Below are 19422 nucleotides of genomic sequence, written 5' to 3' on the forward strand. Positions count from 1 at the left end.
CAGCTGGCACCCTGCCAGCCTGTGCCAGACACCGGCTGCTGAGCCCGCTGGGGATGCAGGGCTGGAGCAGAAAGGCCCAAGGAAACTGAAAATGGAGAAAAGGCCATCAGGGCTGGAGACAAGGAGTGAGACAGGGTCAGTAGAGAAACAGATATTCAGGGCAATGGGTCAGGGGCAAAGTGGAGAAAGGGAAAGAAGGTAAGATCTGGAAGCACTGCTATGCACTTGACTTTCTCCCAATGCAGGCTCTCCAGCCCTTCCATTCATTTCCCATATCTCACTTTTAACTCCTTAAAGGGTTGTTTTACAGCAGCCATAGTGACTTCCTTTTGGGTTGCATTTCACTGATGAAATTACTCAAAAATTTGCTTCCTCCAAATCCCACTTTGCTTCTCAGTCTCTACTCTGTAGCAGCATCACAATGGAGAAAACTTCATCTTGTTCCTGAAAATTTTCAATGACTGAAAACATCGTGCATGGAACTACAGAGGAGAGAAAAAAAAAAAATCACCAGCCAAACACCAACTTTGTTAGAACTGTCCTTTCTCAAAAAGCAGCAAGAAATCTCCTGGAGAAAACTATCCCTCACATGCTTCACTTCATATAAAAAACTACCATCTCACTGGACTGCTGTCCAGACAGGGCTCTGAAAATGTGTTCTGAAAACACATATGTTCCCTGGAAAACACATGAAAACTTAAAACGAAAGCAAGGCAATAATCCTAATACACTTTTATTACACCTTCTGATAAAAACGTTAAATTATTCAGACCAAAATTTATTTGCAAGTAACAAAAAAGGCATTCAAATCCAGAGTTGTAGCACACTATGCTCTTGCTCCCTTCTTCAAGTTTTATCCCTGCTTATATATAGCCAGTCCCCTGCTGCTGTCGATGCACACCAGGCTCACAGCCTGCTCTCTGCTCACATGGAGAAGGCTGCCCTGGAACACGGCGTGCTCCCGGAGGCATTACGATAATCTCATTTAAGGCACGGAACGCTGGGGCCGTGCTCTGCACCAGGGAAGAATTTCTGTAGCAAGGCAGAGGGAGCAGCAGGCATTTTGTCACCCTGAAAAGGCAAGGCTGTCCTGTTCTGACAGCCGCTGCCTGCAGCTATCTCCTCCCTACGCTTTTAATTTGCTATGTGTGTGTAACCGCAGCGGCAAAAAGTGTTCTTCCTCACGTTTCTAACCAGAATTAGCGGCAGAGGTACAGCCATGCATCCTGTTCTCTCCATCCCAGCTGCCCATGTCCAGCAGAGAGTGGGGAGCACCCTGCTGGATGGGACTACCATGAGTAGGTAGGCTCAGTTTCCAAAGGTTTGCTTCTAAATAAGTGTGCCATTTACCTGCTCTCTTTGCTGAGGCAGCAGAACATGGGATATGCACTTCTTACAGAGGCCCGAGCTCACTTCTGGCATAAAATAAATCAAACTGAACAAGCACCAAGGCATCAAATTGTAAATTGAACCAGCTGAGCCGGGGCACCTTTTTGTACTCCTAACAACCCTCTGTACTGGAAGCTGCCCAACAGACAGAGAAAACTAAACTCTTACAACAGAACACCAGAATCAAAACAACACATACAAGAAAAATGTAAGAATTACAGCTCAACAATCAGTGTTGTCTAATCCCATTGCAAAATAGGTCCGGGATGGCTGCAGTAGAACAAAAGACAAATTGCAAGAGAAATATGAGGACACATGCTTCACCCTCAAGAATATTTTCTCATTAGTACATAATATTTCAATTCCATTTAAGATCCTTGTTTTGTGCTTTTATGGCACCAGATAATTTGATTAATCTGGAATTAGTCTAAAATAACTTCCTCTGAAATACTCTCCAATGTAATGTTTTATCTCTTGATTAAACACTGTTCAGTAAAGAACTTGATACATGGCATAATTGAGCATGCTGTACTAGAAATCTGGTTAAAATAACTAAGGAGTTTTTTTATTATGTCAGTTTCAGAAAACTTGAAAGGATCCCAAAGTCAAAAATTAAAGTACTGCATGAGATTGTTGGGTTGGCCTGCTCTTGTCCACCAAATGCAAAATAAGGTACCTGTATAGAAACCATGTTTTTCTGGCTGTGCAACCCCAGAAAACTGCTCTTTCCCATTTCCCCCCAGCCTGCTCACACGCCACAAGCAAGACACAGTTACTCCACAGGATCTTTCCTCTTCTCTTGTTCTGGATGTTATGCTTTGTTCTTTGAGGAGACACCTTTGCATCAGATCCTGGATGAACTAATTGTTTCCTGCTGGAAGGGATATGTTAAATTTTTGCCCCAAGCCTAGGCTGGCAGCGACCAAAAGAGGAGGCTCCTGAAGCCCACCCTCTGCCCCACTGCTGGAGAACAGTGCTCATCACTCACAGGCAGAAGTCAGGACAAACAAAGGGCTGTTTGTACAGCATCTCCCATCAGCCCTCCCTCCCTCTTCTCATCCCTGCTAGCTCTAGCTCTCTCTGGGTACATCTAAAAAGATACAGCTGCCAAGAAAGTGGAAGGGAGTTAACCAGAAGATAAAGGTACGTTTTGCTCCTGAAATTATCCTTGTCTACCTGTTCCTTCTAATTACAGAATTAGAAATATATATGGGAACATGCAGAAGAAGATTTGGGAGAAGCTGTTATATTGCAGGCAAGAGGTACCATTCAAGATAGTTGCATGGCTGGGATCCAGATCAAAATAATTCTTTTACTGCCTTGCTTTTCTTCAAAGTTGGATACTACATAAACATCTGAAGTCACTAAATATACTATATTGCCTTCCAGTGCTCAATATAATATGGAGAGAGGTGTCTTCACAATGAATTGCTGTCTTAAAGAAAACTAATTGGGGTTTCATGAGAACTCAGTTTCTGGAAAGAATCATGGTATTGATGACAATTACAAAGCAGTAATTCACAGAATTCATCCTCAGTGGAATAGCTGCTGTCCTTACAGTGCACCAACTGTTCAAGCAAAATAGATTTAACAATTTTTTTTTTTAATGGAAAAAAATTCTTCACAATATTATCAGTTATGCAGTTCTTGTTTAATGATTTTTTAGTAATGGGCTAATAAACCTAACTATCAAGCACTAACACACCTAACTACTAAATACTCAGCATCTTACAGGTGTTTGTAAAAGGCAAATTTGACAAATAAATAAACACTAAAATATATTTCATCTTGAATAAGTGAAACAATTTTAATATATATATGCTTTTAAAGTGCAACTTGTTAACCTGGCACATGCCACTGGACAAACTGGAAAAGAACATACACCAAAAGTATACCAATTAATGTATTTCTTGTTTTCAACATTAAGCAACTAGAAATACAGCCTACTTAAGGGGAAAAGATGGATATATTTAATGAAGGATTGATATTTTTAATGGGTGATAGGCCAACCTAAAAAATATTTGTATTTTCCCAACCACTCAGGATCTCTAGGAGTGCTGAAATACACATTTTGTGCCATTTCTCAGTTTTCTGTTTCTGACACCTGATCTCCTACTGATACTGTGTGACCTTTAAAGGACATCACTTCTCATGAACTATTACCCTGCTGTTCTTGGACAAGGAGGCTGAGACATGGGGTTTTCTCTTCAGTCTGATTACCTCTGCATCTAGCAGATCCAAAGACTAGATGGTGCCAAATTGCCTGGCAAGATTATTCAAACACTCTCAGCTGAACAAGCAGAGACAGCACTAATTCCTGACTCATTATGCATATTCCCAAACTAACCATTTTCCTTTAGGAAAGGCTCCAAACTATTTCAAAGCACTTGTATTCCCAGATGCATTTGGTGTTAAACCTTACTTACACCACGTCAAAATAATCAAAATAATTAACTGAAAAGAACTTATGCAAATGCAAGGAGCTCATTTTCAGTATTTTTAGATGGCCTTACTCCTGCTAGAATTTGAAATGATAAAATCTTGATAGAGCAAGCTGGTCAGGCTTAGCATGGCTGGCATTGCTATCTTTTCAGAAGGCTTTATAAAATAAAGAACTGTAAGAGGATGCTTGCTGGCAATGAATGAGTCGTTGAGCCACATTAGCGATTGGATTTGTTCATCACATCTTCCTGACTTGTTTTATGAGAAAAGCCTATCGCCTGTGCTATGCAACAGCAGACAATGCCTTTGACACTCATTTTGGAACAAACATGCACATACTAGCTCTGTTCTTTACCCAGGCAGTCAGTGACACTCCAGCATCTGTTCAGCCACGCTCAGGAAAAAAGTTGCAGCAGTTTGTCAGACAGAGATGCTGCATCTGAAAGGTCTGCATCGATCCTGTGCAGAGAGCTGATGAAACACTTCAGGTCCTTGGCAATCTTTCATCTGCAAATAGGGACTGTTCTCCCCCAGGAAAGAAATACCCGTTTGAAGAAAGGTCTTTTGACAAAAAAGTTTCTGTTTGGTTATGATCTGGGAAAAAAAAAAAAACACCCAGAGGAAATATTTAAGTAGAAAGAAAATTATATATAATTTTTTTTCCAAATAATAACAATGTTTATCATTGGTAAGATGCATAACTGGTCAGATGAGCTGTCTATCCATAGCTCTCCAGCATGTTGACTTTGCTAATATTGATTTTGGCACCCACCCATAGAAACCCTCATGATTACACACTACAGCAATATCCTATTATTTTTATTAAATGGCAAGTAGTGAGTTACAGAATCGCCTTAAAAACTGTAGGTCATGATTTTTGAATCTAACAATTTGACAGTGTATAGAGAATGCACTATTTTCAGGATGAATGTGCCTATTTTTCAGGAAGTGAATTCCTACAAATTTTGAGGAGGTAGGCAGAGTCAAATGAGCATTTTGGTTGAACTCCAGGTAGGGAAAGATCACCTGAATTATTAGAAATTAAAAAAAAAGTTCACAAGAGCAAAGTATCATGAATGCCTCATCCTCAGTAGAAGAGCACAGAATAATCCAGTCACAGGAAACAAAGGTATAAACCCCCTGCTTCCTAATTTTCTCTTTCATGGAAATTTTCTTCCATTAAATACTTAATTATGCCCAACTTTGAACAGAAGATTAAATTGTACTCCCTGACATTGGCATTTATCTAGGTATATTATCAACAAATTTTTTCTCTTTAAGCATTAGACTTCTCTGAGCAGAACCCTCATAACTAAGTGTTTATACTCCTACAAAATAAAACCATGAATATAATAATACAGATTCTACACTCAAGTCTAAAAAACACTAGGCAATGTTTACTTTATTTGAGTAGTAGTTTTGAGGTCTAAAACTAATAAAGACAATATGTTATTCAATACTGCACTCTAAGGTAATTAAAAATAGATCCCCAAGGCTCCATTACTAGTAGTTTATAGGAGTCTTCTACTCAAAAATTCCCATACAAGTTCATGGAAACTAAAAGGAATTATTCAATGAATTTTGCTTTGACAACAGAAGCCAAAAAATACAGAAGTGCTTATTCTCACTTCACTCATGTTCTTTAATATATTGGCTACTTTTTAATGTTTTATTTCACTACTGATGTTCAAAAAAACCCAAGTTTAAATATAAAAATAAATAACCAAAAAGCTTTGAGATGTTGTATTTTATCCCTAATATGAATCTAAATTTCCAGATTTTCTTACATGGCATTTTATTCACTGGCTGAAGATAAGATAGCTATAGTGGCAAGAAAACTACCTGAGAAAAATGACTAAAAAAACCTGTCGATTTATATATTTAAAATTTTACTGTTTGTTTTTCAAGGGTAATCTCAACATTTTTTCAAAGTAATTCATATTATAGTCACATCTACAGCTGGCATACCTCACTTTTTTCCTTATCTAGATAATAGCTCTACCATCTTAACTTCACCTTTGATAATCTTTCATTAGATATTGTCTTACACCTTGTTATTTTTGGGTTAGCCCATTCTAATCTTCAGACCCACAATGAAGACCAGGGCTGGCCCATAACGTTGTGTCAGGGTATCAATTCCAGACAGCCAACAAGATGAAGGACAGCAAAGTCTTCCTTAAGTTGTACACAAGAAAAATGAATACACAGGGAGAGTGCTGGGCAGAGCTGGTCATTCTTTATTCTCATTTTCAGAGCAGAATTCCTATTTAAATTCAGTTAAGATAACAGATCCATTTTGTTTGAGCATGAGGAAAGGTAAAAAATCCACTCTCCTCATACCAATAAAAACTCAGCTGAAACATTGTTCAAAAGCCTAATTTAAAAGTGAATGCAAGTTCAAGGATCCAAAGCTTTGTGGCACGGTCAGACTGTGCAAAGCAGCACAGAACAGCAGAGCTCAACAATGGAAAGCCTAGTGGCCAGCAGGAGAGTTTTGCAAGGGATAATTTATCCCATCTTTTAAAAAGCCAGTTAAAACATAATGACCTCCAGTAGCAAGACTCAGCTAAGCAGTCTGCAGTACTAAAAAACCCAATAAAGAAGATTCTCCCTAATGCTGTATCATACCAGAGCCCAGGACGTGGCAGCAGTGCAGACAGCTTCAGCTTCCTAGGCTGCTTAATGCCTCAGTTTCTCACACAGCCCATGACACGGGATTCAATCAGCAAGCAGTTTTTCCACAACTTTGATGGGGAAGGATACTATTTATTTTATGTGAGTGACTCTTGTTTTGACAGGCAAAGTGGCCAGGGAGGCAAGGACACACAACCAGACATTTCCCCCTGGTTTGGTAGCAATCAATACAATCACTTACATCACCAAAAAAGCACGGCCAGCTCAAAGCAATTTTCTCAAGGTGAGAGGCCAAAGAAACAACAAAATTGCTGGCATCAGAAGCCTCAATTCTCAATGAAAGGATTCCCAAGGTTGTACAGAAAGTAATGAATATCACTATTGCTGCAATATTATTTACCTCCTAGGAGAAAACACTCTCCAGCACTCAGGCTCAAATGACCAAAACTACACAGGAAAGAAAAATGCAAGGCAGAAAGCAAATCAGGGAGAGAGCTCTGTTCAGCAGCAATACCTGTGTCACTTACCTTGTTTCTCTTTAGCACCCTGCTGTGGGAAGCTTGGCAAAAATGAAGATGGTCTCGGTGCTGCTGCTGCTGCTGAGCACCCTCCCGGGTACCCCCGCGGCGCCTTCCCAGCGCCCTTCTTGTTACAAGAGGGCCCTCAAGGACCACAGCTGTCACACCATCCCCGAAGGCAAGGAGAACCTCCGACACGTTGATGATGGTCTGCAAGATCACTTTTGGGAAGGAAAGGGCTGTGAGGTGATCTGTTACTGCAACTTGAATGAACTGCTCTGCTGCCCAAAGTAAGATCACACTCATTTCACGTAAACTCATATAGCTCTTCACAACTGCCCATTATATTTCCATCATTTTGCAGTTTCCATACACGGAAAAAGCTATCATTTTAAAGCAATTTCTCACTTCAGATGGTTTGAAATTATATCAAGATATAGCCAGTTTTCTGTTACTGTCAGTTTTGAGGATATTTTTTTCAGGGGCTTACCTAGAACTTGCTTAGCATATTTTGTAAACCTCCCTGCCGTATTAACAGGAACTTCAGCATTTGAATCACCCAACTTTTGACTCCTCTATTTGATCCAAACTAAGAATAACTACATCAAACATTTATGTACAGCATTTTACAATGAAGAAGTTTTCAGGACCAGAAAAAAAACCCCAATTTGATTTGTGTTCCATGGAAGAGAACTGTATTGCTATTCTGAAGTGCATGCACATAAGTTAGTTGAACAAGTAATTATGTAAAAATAGCTGTTAGAAGCAGAAAAAGCAAGTGAGGGGCACAGGGGTTCACACATACTTGTATAAGGCAAGGCAAAGATTGAGCCCAAGAACACCAACACCTCCCTGATTTGCTCTCACTGCTGACAAAGTTGAACAGTGAAGTTGTCACTGAACATGGGGTTTTTGTGGTTACATAGAACAAAACTGAGTTAAATAAACACCATCAGCCCATACCGGTTTTAGGTAATAAAATGTACCAAGACATATTATTTCGTTCAGCTTTTCAGAAATATCTTTTCTTCAGTAAATTTAGATTAGAAATACCAACAGTTCAAAACTTACTTCAGAGGCACCAAAATGTGATGGTATTATATAGGCAAGCAAAAATGATTTTTCATATGTGCTCCTCTTAACAGTCATTTCTCAAGTCCCCTAAAATCCAATAAAGGCAACTTTCAACACTCCTGTAGGGGACTGAAGTTGAACCAAGTGGGAAAGACTTCTAAAGCTAAAAATCTCACATTCAAACTGAGAGCAGGATATAACTAGGATTTTCATCTTTCACTTTCCCTAAAACCAGACAGGATGTCCTCACCCTGAAGCACACTCTCGGTCTCTAGCTTCAGCCTTTGAGCAGCATAGTAAAGCCTCTTCCTTTGATACAAATACAGAAGAAAATCCTCCTTCCACCATCTTGAGGTACACAAGACCTGCTTTGCATCTGTGCTCTCAGGACAAACTGCACTAAAACAGTATGTGTGCACATGCCAGAGTCCTTTATTTTGATAACATGACCTATTTGGTAAGTTTATTTTCTCAAAGTTAAAATACCAGGGTGGAGTTCTGCAACCCGGTTAGCCAGTGAAGATTTGGTCATTGGTCCCACAGCAGGCTAGCAGAGGTAGAAATGCAGTATCTTCATCCAGATCTGCAGTTGCATTTGCATTGCTGGAAGGACATCCCACAAACACAGTAATCCCACATACATCATGATACATGCTAAAAAATATCCACAGCAGGAAATGCATGTCATAATAAAGCTCAAATAAAGCAATGATCTAATTTTTTAAATATGTGATCCTATCTTCCAGGGACATTTTCTTTGGACCAAAGATATCTTTTGTGATCCCCTGCAAGAGTCAATGATTCAAGTCTGCAAGTGAAGATAACAGACATCATTCTACGATCGTGTAATTATGTTTTCAAGGGTAAAACAAAACTACCACCAACAAAGAAAACTTATTTTCTAATCACAAGCCACTGCCTCACTTTGCACTGTAGAAATAATTTCCTTTCTATACCTTTATGGAATATCAAATACACAAAAGTATTCTTTTCAAATCTGGTAGCTGACCGAATTTCCATAAAGCCATTTCCATGGTTTAACACTGTACAAGCTCTTAATGTATCCTAATATTGCATACCCCAGCAAAAAGCATAACTCTTCTTACTCAGCACAATATCCTTAGTTAGTCTGGACAAAGAAACGTAAAGCCTAAGTCTTCATGTTGTTAGGCACATGACTCTCAGAGCAACTTATGGCAGTGCAGCTTCCATTATTGCCATCACACTTTTACTGTCATTTTAAGCTGAGGCCACTCAGTCCCTGGCGCTTCTGAAGAGAGGCTTCCATGTTCTGTTTAGGCATCTTAAATACATGCACATACAGAAGGCCTGTATTTCCATATTTGAAAGTATTTCACCGAAATGAAAAAATTAGTAAAAATTGGCATTAATAGTAGTAAAGCACACTTGGGTCTTATGTCTAACTGGTCACCTGCCTTGACTACGCAATCTCTAAACCCTTAAATTGCTTAATCACAGCACTGAACATTTAGAAACATTAGAACAACAGATTTTTAATTCAAGCTCTGTTTGAAATACAGTACTCCAAAGTAAGTTAAAATGCTGGCTTTTTTAGCCTAGCCCTGTAAGGCAACAGCTACAGAAAACACAGAGATAATAATCTTAATATTTAAGAGGTATAGTGATCTATGAGATAGATACAAAGAGACATAAATTTTGGACAATTTCTCTGTTATACGGCAATCTGTATCGGCAGGTGGTGAGAGGAGACCACATCATTTGAAGCAGAATCACCTGAACAAGTCAGGCAGCAAGCCTGACTTGCTGCTTCATACATATAAACTCTTTAGCTATCAAGTCAGTCACATGGAAAGTGAGCAGGACTGAAGGAACTGCGCAGTTTTCTCTTCTCAACAAACACACTGTTCACCTAATAATCTTACACATTGGCCCAAACTGCTACTACCAGTTTACCATGCTTACTTCATGTGCCAGTATGAAATATCACCATGACTGTTCTTCTTCTTGTTAGTAAACAAGGGTTGGATACTGGGGGAGGGGGTGATTATACACAGCCAATAATAAATGTTTCAAGCAAATCTATTTTTGCCCTACTGTTAAACAGTTTGTGTCACCAGGCTTTTTAAACCTCCTTAGTATAATTATTCAAGCAGATTAGAGTAATTTGGGCTTCCTACCAAATAATCAGTTGATAGTAAAATAAAACCCATAAATCTGGCAACCCAGTGAAAATACCCAGTCAGTGCTCTGCAGAAAAAAACCTATGGTATGTGCTCTTGTGTAAAGTCCTTTACAAGCTTCTAGGGTATGTAAAATTCTGTTGCTTGTGCCATCTAATTTCTACAATGCCTGGCATTCACAGCTCTGCAAAACAGCCGTACAAAAAACTGCAGATACAAAGCTGGGTACTAAAGTTGGTGGCTTTCAGGTATATTTCTTCCAAAACTCCTGGAAAATCCACAATCCACTGGAGCAAAACTTTGCCACTTGCCAAATGCAGCAAGATAGGGCCACTTACGTTACTACTTTAAAGTTACTACTTTCCATAGAAACTTGCTTTTGTTTGTTTCCCCACTCTCCTTACCTCACACAACTTCGTCTACAGGTCCTGCCAGGCCTAGGTGAGAACATTCAACCCTGTCACGCACTCAGAAAAGAACTCTTTATCCTTTGCATGTCCTATCCATGACTAGGCTCCCTGGCTTTTTATGCAATTTGCACTTTGAAGGTAAGAATCTTGAATGTGTGCAAAGGACATTTAGTCAACAAATTGGCAGTCCCTGTAGTGAAATGGCCATGAAAACGTATCTTCAAAGGAGCACCGATTTTAGCTGTCACTAGCTAGAGATCACTGTCTTGAACTTAGGCCAGCGCTGCAGAACTGTATTGTGGAAATACAGACAGCAGTACAAGTGAAAGAAATCATACCACTGAGAGATACTGGGAAAGCAGCCCCTTTGAGGTTAGGGTTTATCATCACTCGGTTCTATGCAAGTGTCACAGGTCAAAGGAAGCAAAGTGAAGCATCCTAGCTGTAGTGATGCCAGCAGAGTAGTAATTTTCAAAACAATTCAAAAGGTTAACATCAAGCAGATCACAGACATACTGCTTTCTCATTTTTCCCAAATTAAGAAAAAGCTTATAGACATCTGATAAAGTTGGGAGTTGCAATGAATGCTAACTGAACAAGCTGAAGCCATGTCATCCTTAGCTTTAAGATGAAAACTATTTTCCCTCAGCTTTTTATTCATCCTGTGAGCACAGCTTTAAGCAGAAAGAAGCCATATTCCAACACACCACACATTTAGACTGGCACAATAGTTGACAATACAAGAAGTCATTCATAATATCATCTTCAGAGTATTTTAAGACAATCGGTTAAAAGCCTAAGTATTGCTGGGTATCATTCTCCATAAGTTACCATAAGTTTTGGGTTCATTGAGAGGGGGTTCTTCCTTTTAAACAGGCCTGAGCTAATCCATGCAATGAAAAATAAACAGTGTGCCTGTTAGAAGAGGCTGTATTGACCCCACACAGGCTTGACTCATTCTCCAATTAAGATCTTAGCAGCAGTCCATGCAGACAAATGGAGAAGTCAGCAGGTAAAGGATTTCTTACTGAGTCGAAGGATTTCTCAGCACAGTAAGCTGCAGCAGTCTCTTCATCTGTACTTACAGCTTTGAAATTTGAGAGCTGCATTTTTTTTCCATTTTAATATAGAAGCAGGAAGGCCTCAGTGCTTGAAAGCATGTATCTCAGCAATGACAAAATGAATAAATAAATCAGAAAATCCTCCAATTCTTGTTTCCAAAGGGGAAAAAAAAAGCGTTACTCAGCCATTTCTGCCCAGCTAAGAACAGAACTGGCACTTAATGCCTTTTACCTCAGGAAAAAGAACCTATTGCCAAGTCAGCTACAGCTTTTTTTTTTTAAAGGCATTACATCATGAGCACTTGAGGTACATTTATAAATATATCCTTGGCACATTTTAATTGAAAAATATTTTAATATTATTACATAGTTCATCAAAGCTTAACTATTAGGTATAAGTATCACAGAATCACAGAATATGCTGAGCTGGATGGGACCTGTCAGGATTGAGTCCAACTCATTAAAATTACAGACACACCCATATGAGCAACAATATCAGTGATATTTATTTAAAATACTTTTGCTGAGGGAATTTGTTTCATAAGAGATGGTTTTCAAACAAATCAGCAAGGTTATGAAAAATAAAACAGACAAACTCTCTCAGAAGAAAAAGTTACAAAGAAAGCTTGTGCATATCAACAAAACCTCAGTCTTTTCATTTGCAGCCTGAGTCTCAGTCCCAACCTTTTCTGCCTAATGAATCCCACTATCCATCTTTAGATCTGGTTTATTCTTGTCATTCTTCACTGAGTAGATGAAGTATGTTAAGGTGTCCTTTTCATTCACTGGAATTGTCCTAAAGTGGCAGCCAATTATCTATAAAGGAAGAATGCAAGAAAATTAAATAATCATTCTTACATGCAAAAACTGAAGATTCATATTTAAATGTACTACATTAATTGATTAAGAAGCTTACAAAAAAGGAAATTTTGCCTCTCTTCAGAAGTCTTCAGTAGTCATAGAAAGGTAAACAGGAACTATTTTACTGATAACTGTGAGCTAAATGCAGCAGATTGTACCCCTAATTTCCAAAGTAAAAAGTTGAGAATTTTTTCAAGGAAAAAAACCCTCAAAGCTATCAGAACGATCATGGGACTATCATTACATTCATTTAGTTAGAGCTAGAATATAACAGGTAATGACTACAGAATATCAAGAGTGACAGCACAATTATGAGAGGCTACTGCTCTCCGTTCAACTTGGGAGGTGGTGTCTGCATCAAATCACATACAGAAACATTTAACACAACACAAGAATTACCAGAGAACTATAACTGAACATTCAGCTCTTCAAAACAAAGCTATCAATGAAAATTCACCATGCCGTAACCATTGAAATATAACAATCTGCAAGCAGTTCTTGAATCACTTGTCATTTCAGCAGCCTTTCCCTTTGTCAAAATGAACACCAGCTTTAAAAGAAAGTTGCAAGATATTGTAACTGAATTTGTTCTCTGGCTTTTTGCCAGACTGGTAGATTAAAAGGCTGAAGTGAAAAACATGGGACTGCTCACTTAAGCACCACAGGATCTAAGAATAAATGTTCAGCTTAACTAAAAAGTTAAGAAGCTTTCTAAACTCTACCCCAAAAGCATTCACAGAGAAGCAGTCTGACACGGTAATGTGAAGTGAACTTTCAGTAACAGCTAGAGCAGTGTCTATGGTATGTTAGGACAGATTACAAGGAATCAAATGTACTGTATATTAAGGAAGCTCTGTGGCTATGGCTCACAAATACCTGCAGGTCAGTCAAATCAATCATGTGGCTGAAGCAGCTTTGCCCATGCACACCATGCAGCATTGGAATAACCTAGTGCAAGTATCATAGGACATGTACCTAAAGCGGACCCTGCGAAACACCAGTTCTGCAGAACAAAAACTGCTTGTGTTTTATCAATTCACAGTCCTTCTAATTTAAGAGCTAACCTACATATAAGAAAATGGAAGACTGATTTTGCATTCTTACACTTAGTGGCAGCAGGACTATTCTTTTACAGTTCAGCCTTGCGATCACCCATACCTTTAAGAGCCTTGTTTTCAATCCACACAGATTAGGGAGAGATGAAAACAGTGTCTGCACTTAAATACAGCTGAATGTATCACTGCACAAAAGTGAAAAATCAGTGGCTATACCTTCCTGTTAAGATCACCAGCTCTTCCACTTATTTACATCAATATGCTGTGACTGCACCTTTGCAGCACTAAAGACTTCCTTTAAAATCGCACTCATGCGAAGCAAAGATGCTAACATACAGCTCTACTGACATGCAGCTTCAGCACTTTTGGAAACAGTAAATTCCATATAATTCCCGTTCTCTGACAGCAGATTCCAGTGGTTTTAACAGAATTAATTAATTAAAACATGCTTAATAGAAGCATGTTTTTTCAGGTTTCTGTACTTTACACATACAGAAACCTATGTTTGCAGTAACTAGCTGTTTAAGGCAAAGTCTGAACCTCACCAGAACTGACACCTCTCAGTTTCTAGCTCTTTTCAGCAGGACATTTCAGGTGAAGCTGTGATTGATCCACCGACAGAATAAATCAGTGATTCTATGATATTCAGGGGCGTGAAGATCATCTTTCTGTTCCAGCTCAACACTGTGTTTACAAGCAGCACACACTTGTTTTGGAAGTTAAAGAGTCCCTCCTCTGGAAAGAGCTTTTACTTTTCATTTACTTGGCTCAGGAGCTGTGGCCAATGAAGGAAGCTAGATAAGCAGCTCCCTTTTGTTCTCCTAAAATCCAGATTATATAGGCACTTTATGCAAGGATCACAGTGTAAAGAAAACGACATGCCACAGCAAGTTGCATTTTCTATTATGGGAAACACTCATACATACTTCAACAAGTTGTGCTTTGTTAAGTCCGGGTCTGGTCTGTAGCTTGAAGTGTCTTTTGTACCTTCGAAGTGTGTTTACTTGTAACTGATATAAATCAACCTAGAAGAAAAGAGGGGGAAGGGGAAGAAAACAATCTAATATAACTGAAAAAAATTCAGTCATTAATAGTTTGTCTCGCAAAAACATTTTGGAAAATCACAGATATGCAAGTGTAAACAGTCAGCTCCGCAGATGTCATTTTGACAAAAAACAAACCTTCCAGCAGACAGGAAAATAGCCCAGCTCAGTTTAAGAGTGCTTTGTTGTTACTGAGCATGCCTCTACCTCCCTTTAGCTGTGGACATTATTTTGAACTCACTACTGTACTTGCATCCATTCTGGATTTTTTGTTTGCTTCCCAGTTCCAGCACGCTAACACCAAGCCCAATAACAACTTTCATATAACATCTACAAAGATGCTGATCCAAAGGAGGCCCCTATATTGTAATTTCAGCCATTAAATCTTATGTAGATTACATACAAGAAACCGTGCACCATGAAAGAGCACCTATTAGAATCAGGACAGAGTCTAGAGCACAAGCATTCTTGGCTTGAGGTGAGAAAAGAAAACAACTGCTCTTGCTCTCCAAATGTATCCTTGCTACACAAGCAATAAGCAGGAGTTATGTGCATGGCCATAAATGTCCAAAATTCTTTCTCAGTGTCATTCAACAGTTGAGAGAATTACACAAAGTCCTCTCAGGGATACAAATACACAGCCTTAATCCAGTACCCTGCCAGTTTTGAATCCTATGTACTCTGATCAGTCACTTCTCCCAGCAACAGCTTACCCTTCCTGTCTTCCCTGACAACCTAAGAGAGCTTAATCAGATGACTGAGTGGGAGAGCAAGCTCAGAAAGCAGGCTGAATGAGAAATTCTATTAGGTCAGTTGCAATTACAATAGTATTCTCCAAATTCACTGCATTAAAGATTGACGAAGGCATTAACTTTTGCTTTAAATTCATTTAACAGCCTCACTGCAGAACACTTAAAACAGCAGTGCTACTGCACACTTGGCAACCTGGCCAGACTTGAAGTGAGGCCACCTTGCACAATAAAGGATGGTATCCTTTGGTGTTTCTAAAGTTTACAAGGCATTAAATTACATTTCCCAAGCCACAGTGGGGAAGCCGCCCTTGCAGCATCATGGAGGAGCAACAGCTTTTCACCAAGCCCCAGAAGCTACCAGTACTGCAGGAGTTTCTTTTCCTCCTGTAGGAATGGTTTCCAACCTGTAGAGATGGTCATGACTGAGATGGAGCAGGAGAGCCCTACAACTCTTCAGAAGAATGATACTTTTTTACTTAGCAAACTGGGTAACAATTGAAAATAAAGGTGGTCAAGGGCAAATAAGTATCTAAGGCTCACAGTGATTACAATGAATGAACATAGTGCCCTTGTCCAAACAGCCAGCTGACACTCCTCAAAAACTGTTACCAGTTTTCTTTTTTGTAATAATACTGTTTAAAAAAACCCTTGTTTTCTTGTTCTGAAGATATCCATCAGTTGTGACATGTTTTCTAATCCTGGCATAAGAAAACAAAACAGGCTTCCAGGAGAGCTGCAATTACACAGTGTCAGAGAGCTACCTGAAGTCACTCACAGCACTAGCTTTAGACAGAACTTTCCAAGAAACAATCACAGATATTTAACAGACAGACAACACCACTCAGCATCAAACTACTTTCAATCTCCTAAAATCCTCTTAACCAGAGCCTTCAGACTGGAGCCTCGTGCCTAAAGGCACAGATTCCTGCACAAAGTTTCCTCACTTGTTGGTATCTGCAGATGCTGACCATAAGGATGCCAATAAATTAACACTTACAGAGCCATTTCTGAAGAATGTTTTAACAATGCCTCTCAGAAAGAGCCACGTATGGCATAACAGCCTCTGCTCAAAATTAACACACCTGCTAAGCAACGTTGTAGCAAAAATAACCCAGAGCATGTGTAAGAAAAAGAGAGCCTTATCTTCAAGACCGACCTATTACACTATGAAAAAGGTTGAACGCTTTAGTTCCCTTATTTTAATGGGTCAGATTTCACTGGTGTGCAGTGGAGAAAACAGGTTGAAAAGACACTGTATTTCTCCACTCCTTCATAGCAGAGCTCCCCAAATGGCTCTTCCCCCCACAGTGAGGCAGAAACAAAGCTACCATCATTAAACTCTCAGTCTTTAAAGTGACTAAGGCAATGGAGTAATTGCCAAGAATCATCTGCAACACATTTAGCACGAAAGGGACAGGACAGAGAAGCATTTATATCCCAAGCACTGTGTGCAATTCCCTTCAGGTTGTCAGTTCCTGCAAAAGGTAAGATTTCAATGGTATGTGGCAAAACATTAAAGAGGAGGGAAATAGTAGATTTCTCAGAGAAATCTGAAAACAGTACATTTCCCAGAAAACCATCAGACACTTAAAAATAGACTCTTTTTCATTGTACTCTGCACAATTTAATCAGAACACACGCCACAAAATTCAGTTAAATTCTGTTATATTAAAAACAGTGCAAATCAAGAATCTTCCCTTTCCTACATGTAAAGCTTGTAAAGCTGTACAAGTGGAAGAGTGGTGTTGGTGCAGGCTCAGTGCCATTAAGAAGCTTAACACAATAACTCGAAAAAAAAAACAAACCCCAACTGTTTAGCTACCTCTGGAGCGTCGATGTCTTGCACTGGTGAGTCACCATCATCATCGCTGCCTTTCCTCTTTCTTCTATTTCTCACACTCTGAATTAAATTTTTGTGGAAGTCACAAATGTACAGGTGTCTTGCCTAGAAGAATAAAACGGCATCTTTCAATCAAACCCACGTAGTGTATGTCCCAGACTAAAGTGCACGTAGACAGACAACCCCTAAGCACTCACAGCCACATTAACTGGGTTGAGGAAGCTTTTCTACTGGCTTCTTCTAAATGGAGAGTGTGCTGCGCTGCAGCTCTGCCACCGGCTGGGCCCCGAGCTCGCCGGAATGCTGCACTCGGCCGATGCAGCAGTGCCAGGCTGCGGAGCCACGCAGCACAGCCCTCCCTCCTTCCCTCCCTCCGGCCGCGCATCGCACCGCGGGGGCCGGGCAGCACGCAAACAAAAAACAAGCTTTCTCTGCAGGGCTAACGGCTCTCGTTTCCCCAGCCATATCCTCCCCTCCTTGTTTTACTTCCGCTACCCGGCACGCTCACGCAAGACACTTATTTTTACTTTCTTTCTTTTGAACAAGTTTCCCTCTCGTAGGGCTCTGCACGCTTCGGGAGATCTGGGCGCTACCAGCCCGGAATCCCCAAGTCCGCGTGCTTTCAGGGCAAATGAGAGCACGGGGCAGCGGTAGGCACCGGGCTGCAGAGCCGGGCCGGGGTCTCTCGGGGCGCACGCAGCCCCGGCCCGGGCGCGGGGCGCTCCCGCCGGCAGCCCCACGCTGCAGCCCGCCTTGCCCTTCCGCGGCACCCGGCGAGGGCGGGCGCTCTCCCGGCTCCCGGGCAGCCCACCCCGCTGCAAGGCGGCCGGCCCCCGCCCTGCCCGGCCGTGCCGAGCCGCGCTGCGCGGGGCCCGATGGCTGCCGAGCGGAAGATAAAGCGGCACGGGAGACGTGCGGCGCTGCAACACGAGGCGGGGCGGCGAGCGCGGCCCTCGGCAGCAACACAAACTAGCGCGCCGGGAGCCATGCAGGCTCCGCTCCGGCGAGCAGCGGCGCTTCCCGGCCACGCTTACCCCCGCTCCGGCTAAAGGGGGGCACACGCAGTCGGTGCCCGGGCTTTTGGGGACACAGGGGACCCCAGGAGCAGGCGGGAAAGGCGGGCGCTGCCCCCCGCCCGCAGGGACTTTCAGGCAGCGCTCCTGCCGCGCCAGCCAAACTCGGCCGTGCTACGGAAAAGAGGTGGGAAGGGGGAACGAACACTTCCCCGGCGCCACACACCCCTCCTTCCCCACCGAACTTGATTAAAAGTCCCCCAGCGAACTAAAACACAGATGCAGCGACCTACCGGCCGCTTTTGTCCGCCCGCCCCGCCGGCTGCCCTGGCGCGTCCTCCCCTCGCGGACTTACGCTCTTGTCCAGCTCGATCTTCACCTTCTTCTGTGAAATGCTCTTCTGGATGCGCTTGCTGAAGCTGGCGTTGCCGGCGGCGCGGCCGCATCGCTCCCCCTCCTCCCGCAGGCAGCACAGCTGCCCTGCCCCGGGGCCGCCCGCGCACCCGCCGCCCGCCGAGCCTGCGGCGGCGGCCGGACCCAGCCCCGGCGGCGCAGGCGGCGGCGGCACCTCCACGGCGGAGCCCGCACTGCCCACCACCGCCGCGGCGGCGGGGTCCGCTCCGCGCTGGGTCACCTCCTCGGGGGCGAAACCGTTCATACCCGGCGCCACCGCCGCGGCCGGCGGGATCCCGCCCCGCACCAAACTTCCCCGGCGAGGCGCCGCGGCCCAGCGGGGGGCTCCCCCGCTCCCTGCCTGCCTCCCTTCAGCAGCGGCACCGGGGCGCAAGTCCGCCCTCCAGGGCGGTCAGCCCACGCGTCGCGGAAAGGACTCTCTTTACCAGCAGCCGCCGGCCGAGCACCGCGACTACCGGAGCAGCGGCAGCAGAGCCTCGCGGGCCGCCCCACTTCCTCCTTCCCCCCCTGTCATGTGGAGACTCTTCAGCTGTTTCCTATGTAACAACAGCAACCTGCCGCCCCGCCCCGCCCCGCCCCGCCCCGCCCGCCGCGCATGCCGGCTCCGCGCGCGGGCCCACGGGAAGCGCAGTTCCTGCTCCGGCCGGCGCGGCCGCATCGCCCGCGGGACCGCGCGGCGGCGGGAGCGCGGCCGAGGCATCGGCGGGGGCAGGATACGCTGCGGCAGCCGCTTCTTTTTCCCGCGCCGTGCTCC

General features: G+C 42.6%; 2 protein-coding genes across 2 annotated transcripts; one reads left to right on the forward strand and one right to left on the reverse strand.

Annotated features, from left to right (window-relative positions):
- Positions 1-2367: 2367 nt before the first annotated feature.
- Positions 2368-8951, forward strand: SCRG1 (stimulator of chondrogenesis 1). Its single transcript, XM_068187064.1, has 3 exons — positions 2368-2532; positions 7008-7273; positions 8804-8951. Exons 2-3 carry the CDS (start codon positions 7035-7037, stop codon positions 8856-8858), a joined length of 294 nt encoding a protein of 97 aa, XP_068043165.1. The 5' UTR covers positions 2368-2532; positions 7008-7034; the 3' UTR covers positions 8859-8951.
- Positions 8952-12173: 3222 nt separating this feature from the next.
- SAP30 (Sin3A associated protein 30) lies at positions 12174-19194 on the reverse strand. The gene is made up of 4 exons (XM_068187063.1): positions 18610-19194; positions 17224-17346; positions 14533-14631; positions 12174-12506 (listed from the first exon to the last, which is right to left on the reverse strand). The coding sequence occupies exons 1-4, from the start codon at positions 18910-18912 to the stop codon at positions 12384-12386; spliced, it is 648 nt and encodes a 215-aa protein (XP_068043164.1). The 5' UTR covers positions 18913-19194; the 3' UTR covers positions 12174-12383.
- Between the last annotated feature and the right edge of the window lie 228 nt (positions 19195-19422).

The sequence above is a fragment of the Anomalospiza imberbis genome, chromosome 4 (genome assembly GCF_031753505.1).
Source record: "Anomalospiza imberbis isolate Cuckoo-Finch-1a 21T00152 chromosome 4, ASM3175350v1, whole genome shotgun sequence".
NCBI lineage: Eukaryota > Metazoa > Chordata > Aves > Passeriformes > Viduidae > Anomalospiza > Anomalospiza imberbis.

Bases quoted from the DNA above. Each gene is read 5' to 3' on its own strand.
- SCRG1 (XM_068187064.1), top strand. From the start codon at position 7,035: ATGAAGATGGTCTCGGTGCTGCTGCTGCTGCTGAGCACCCTCCCGGGT. The intron at 7,274-8,803 runs GTAAGATCACAC...CCTATCTTCCAG, and splicing joins GAACTGCTCTGCTGCCCAAA to GGACATTTTCTTTGGACCAA.
- SAP30 (XM_068187063.1), bottom strand. From the start codon at position 18,912: ATGAACGGTTTCGCCCCCGAGGAGGTGACCCAGCGCGGAGCGGACCCC. The intron at 17,347-18,609 runs GTAAGTCCGCGA...TTATTCTTCTAG, and splicing joins AGATCGAGCTGGACAAGAGC to GCAAGACACCTGTACATTTG. The intron at 12,507-14,532 runs GTATGTATGAGT...CTTCCTTTATAG, and splicing joins ACAAAGCACAACTTGTTGAA to ATAATTGGCTGCCACTTTAG.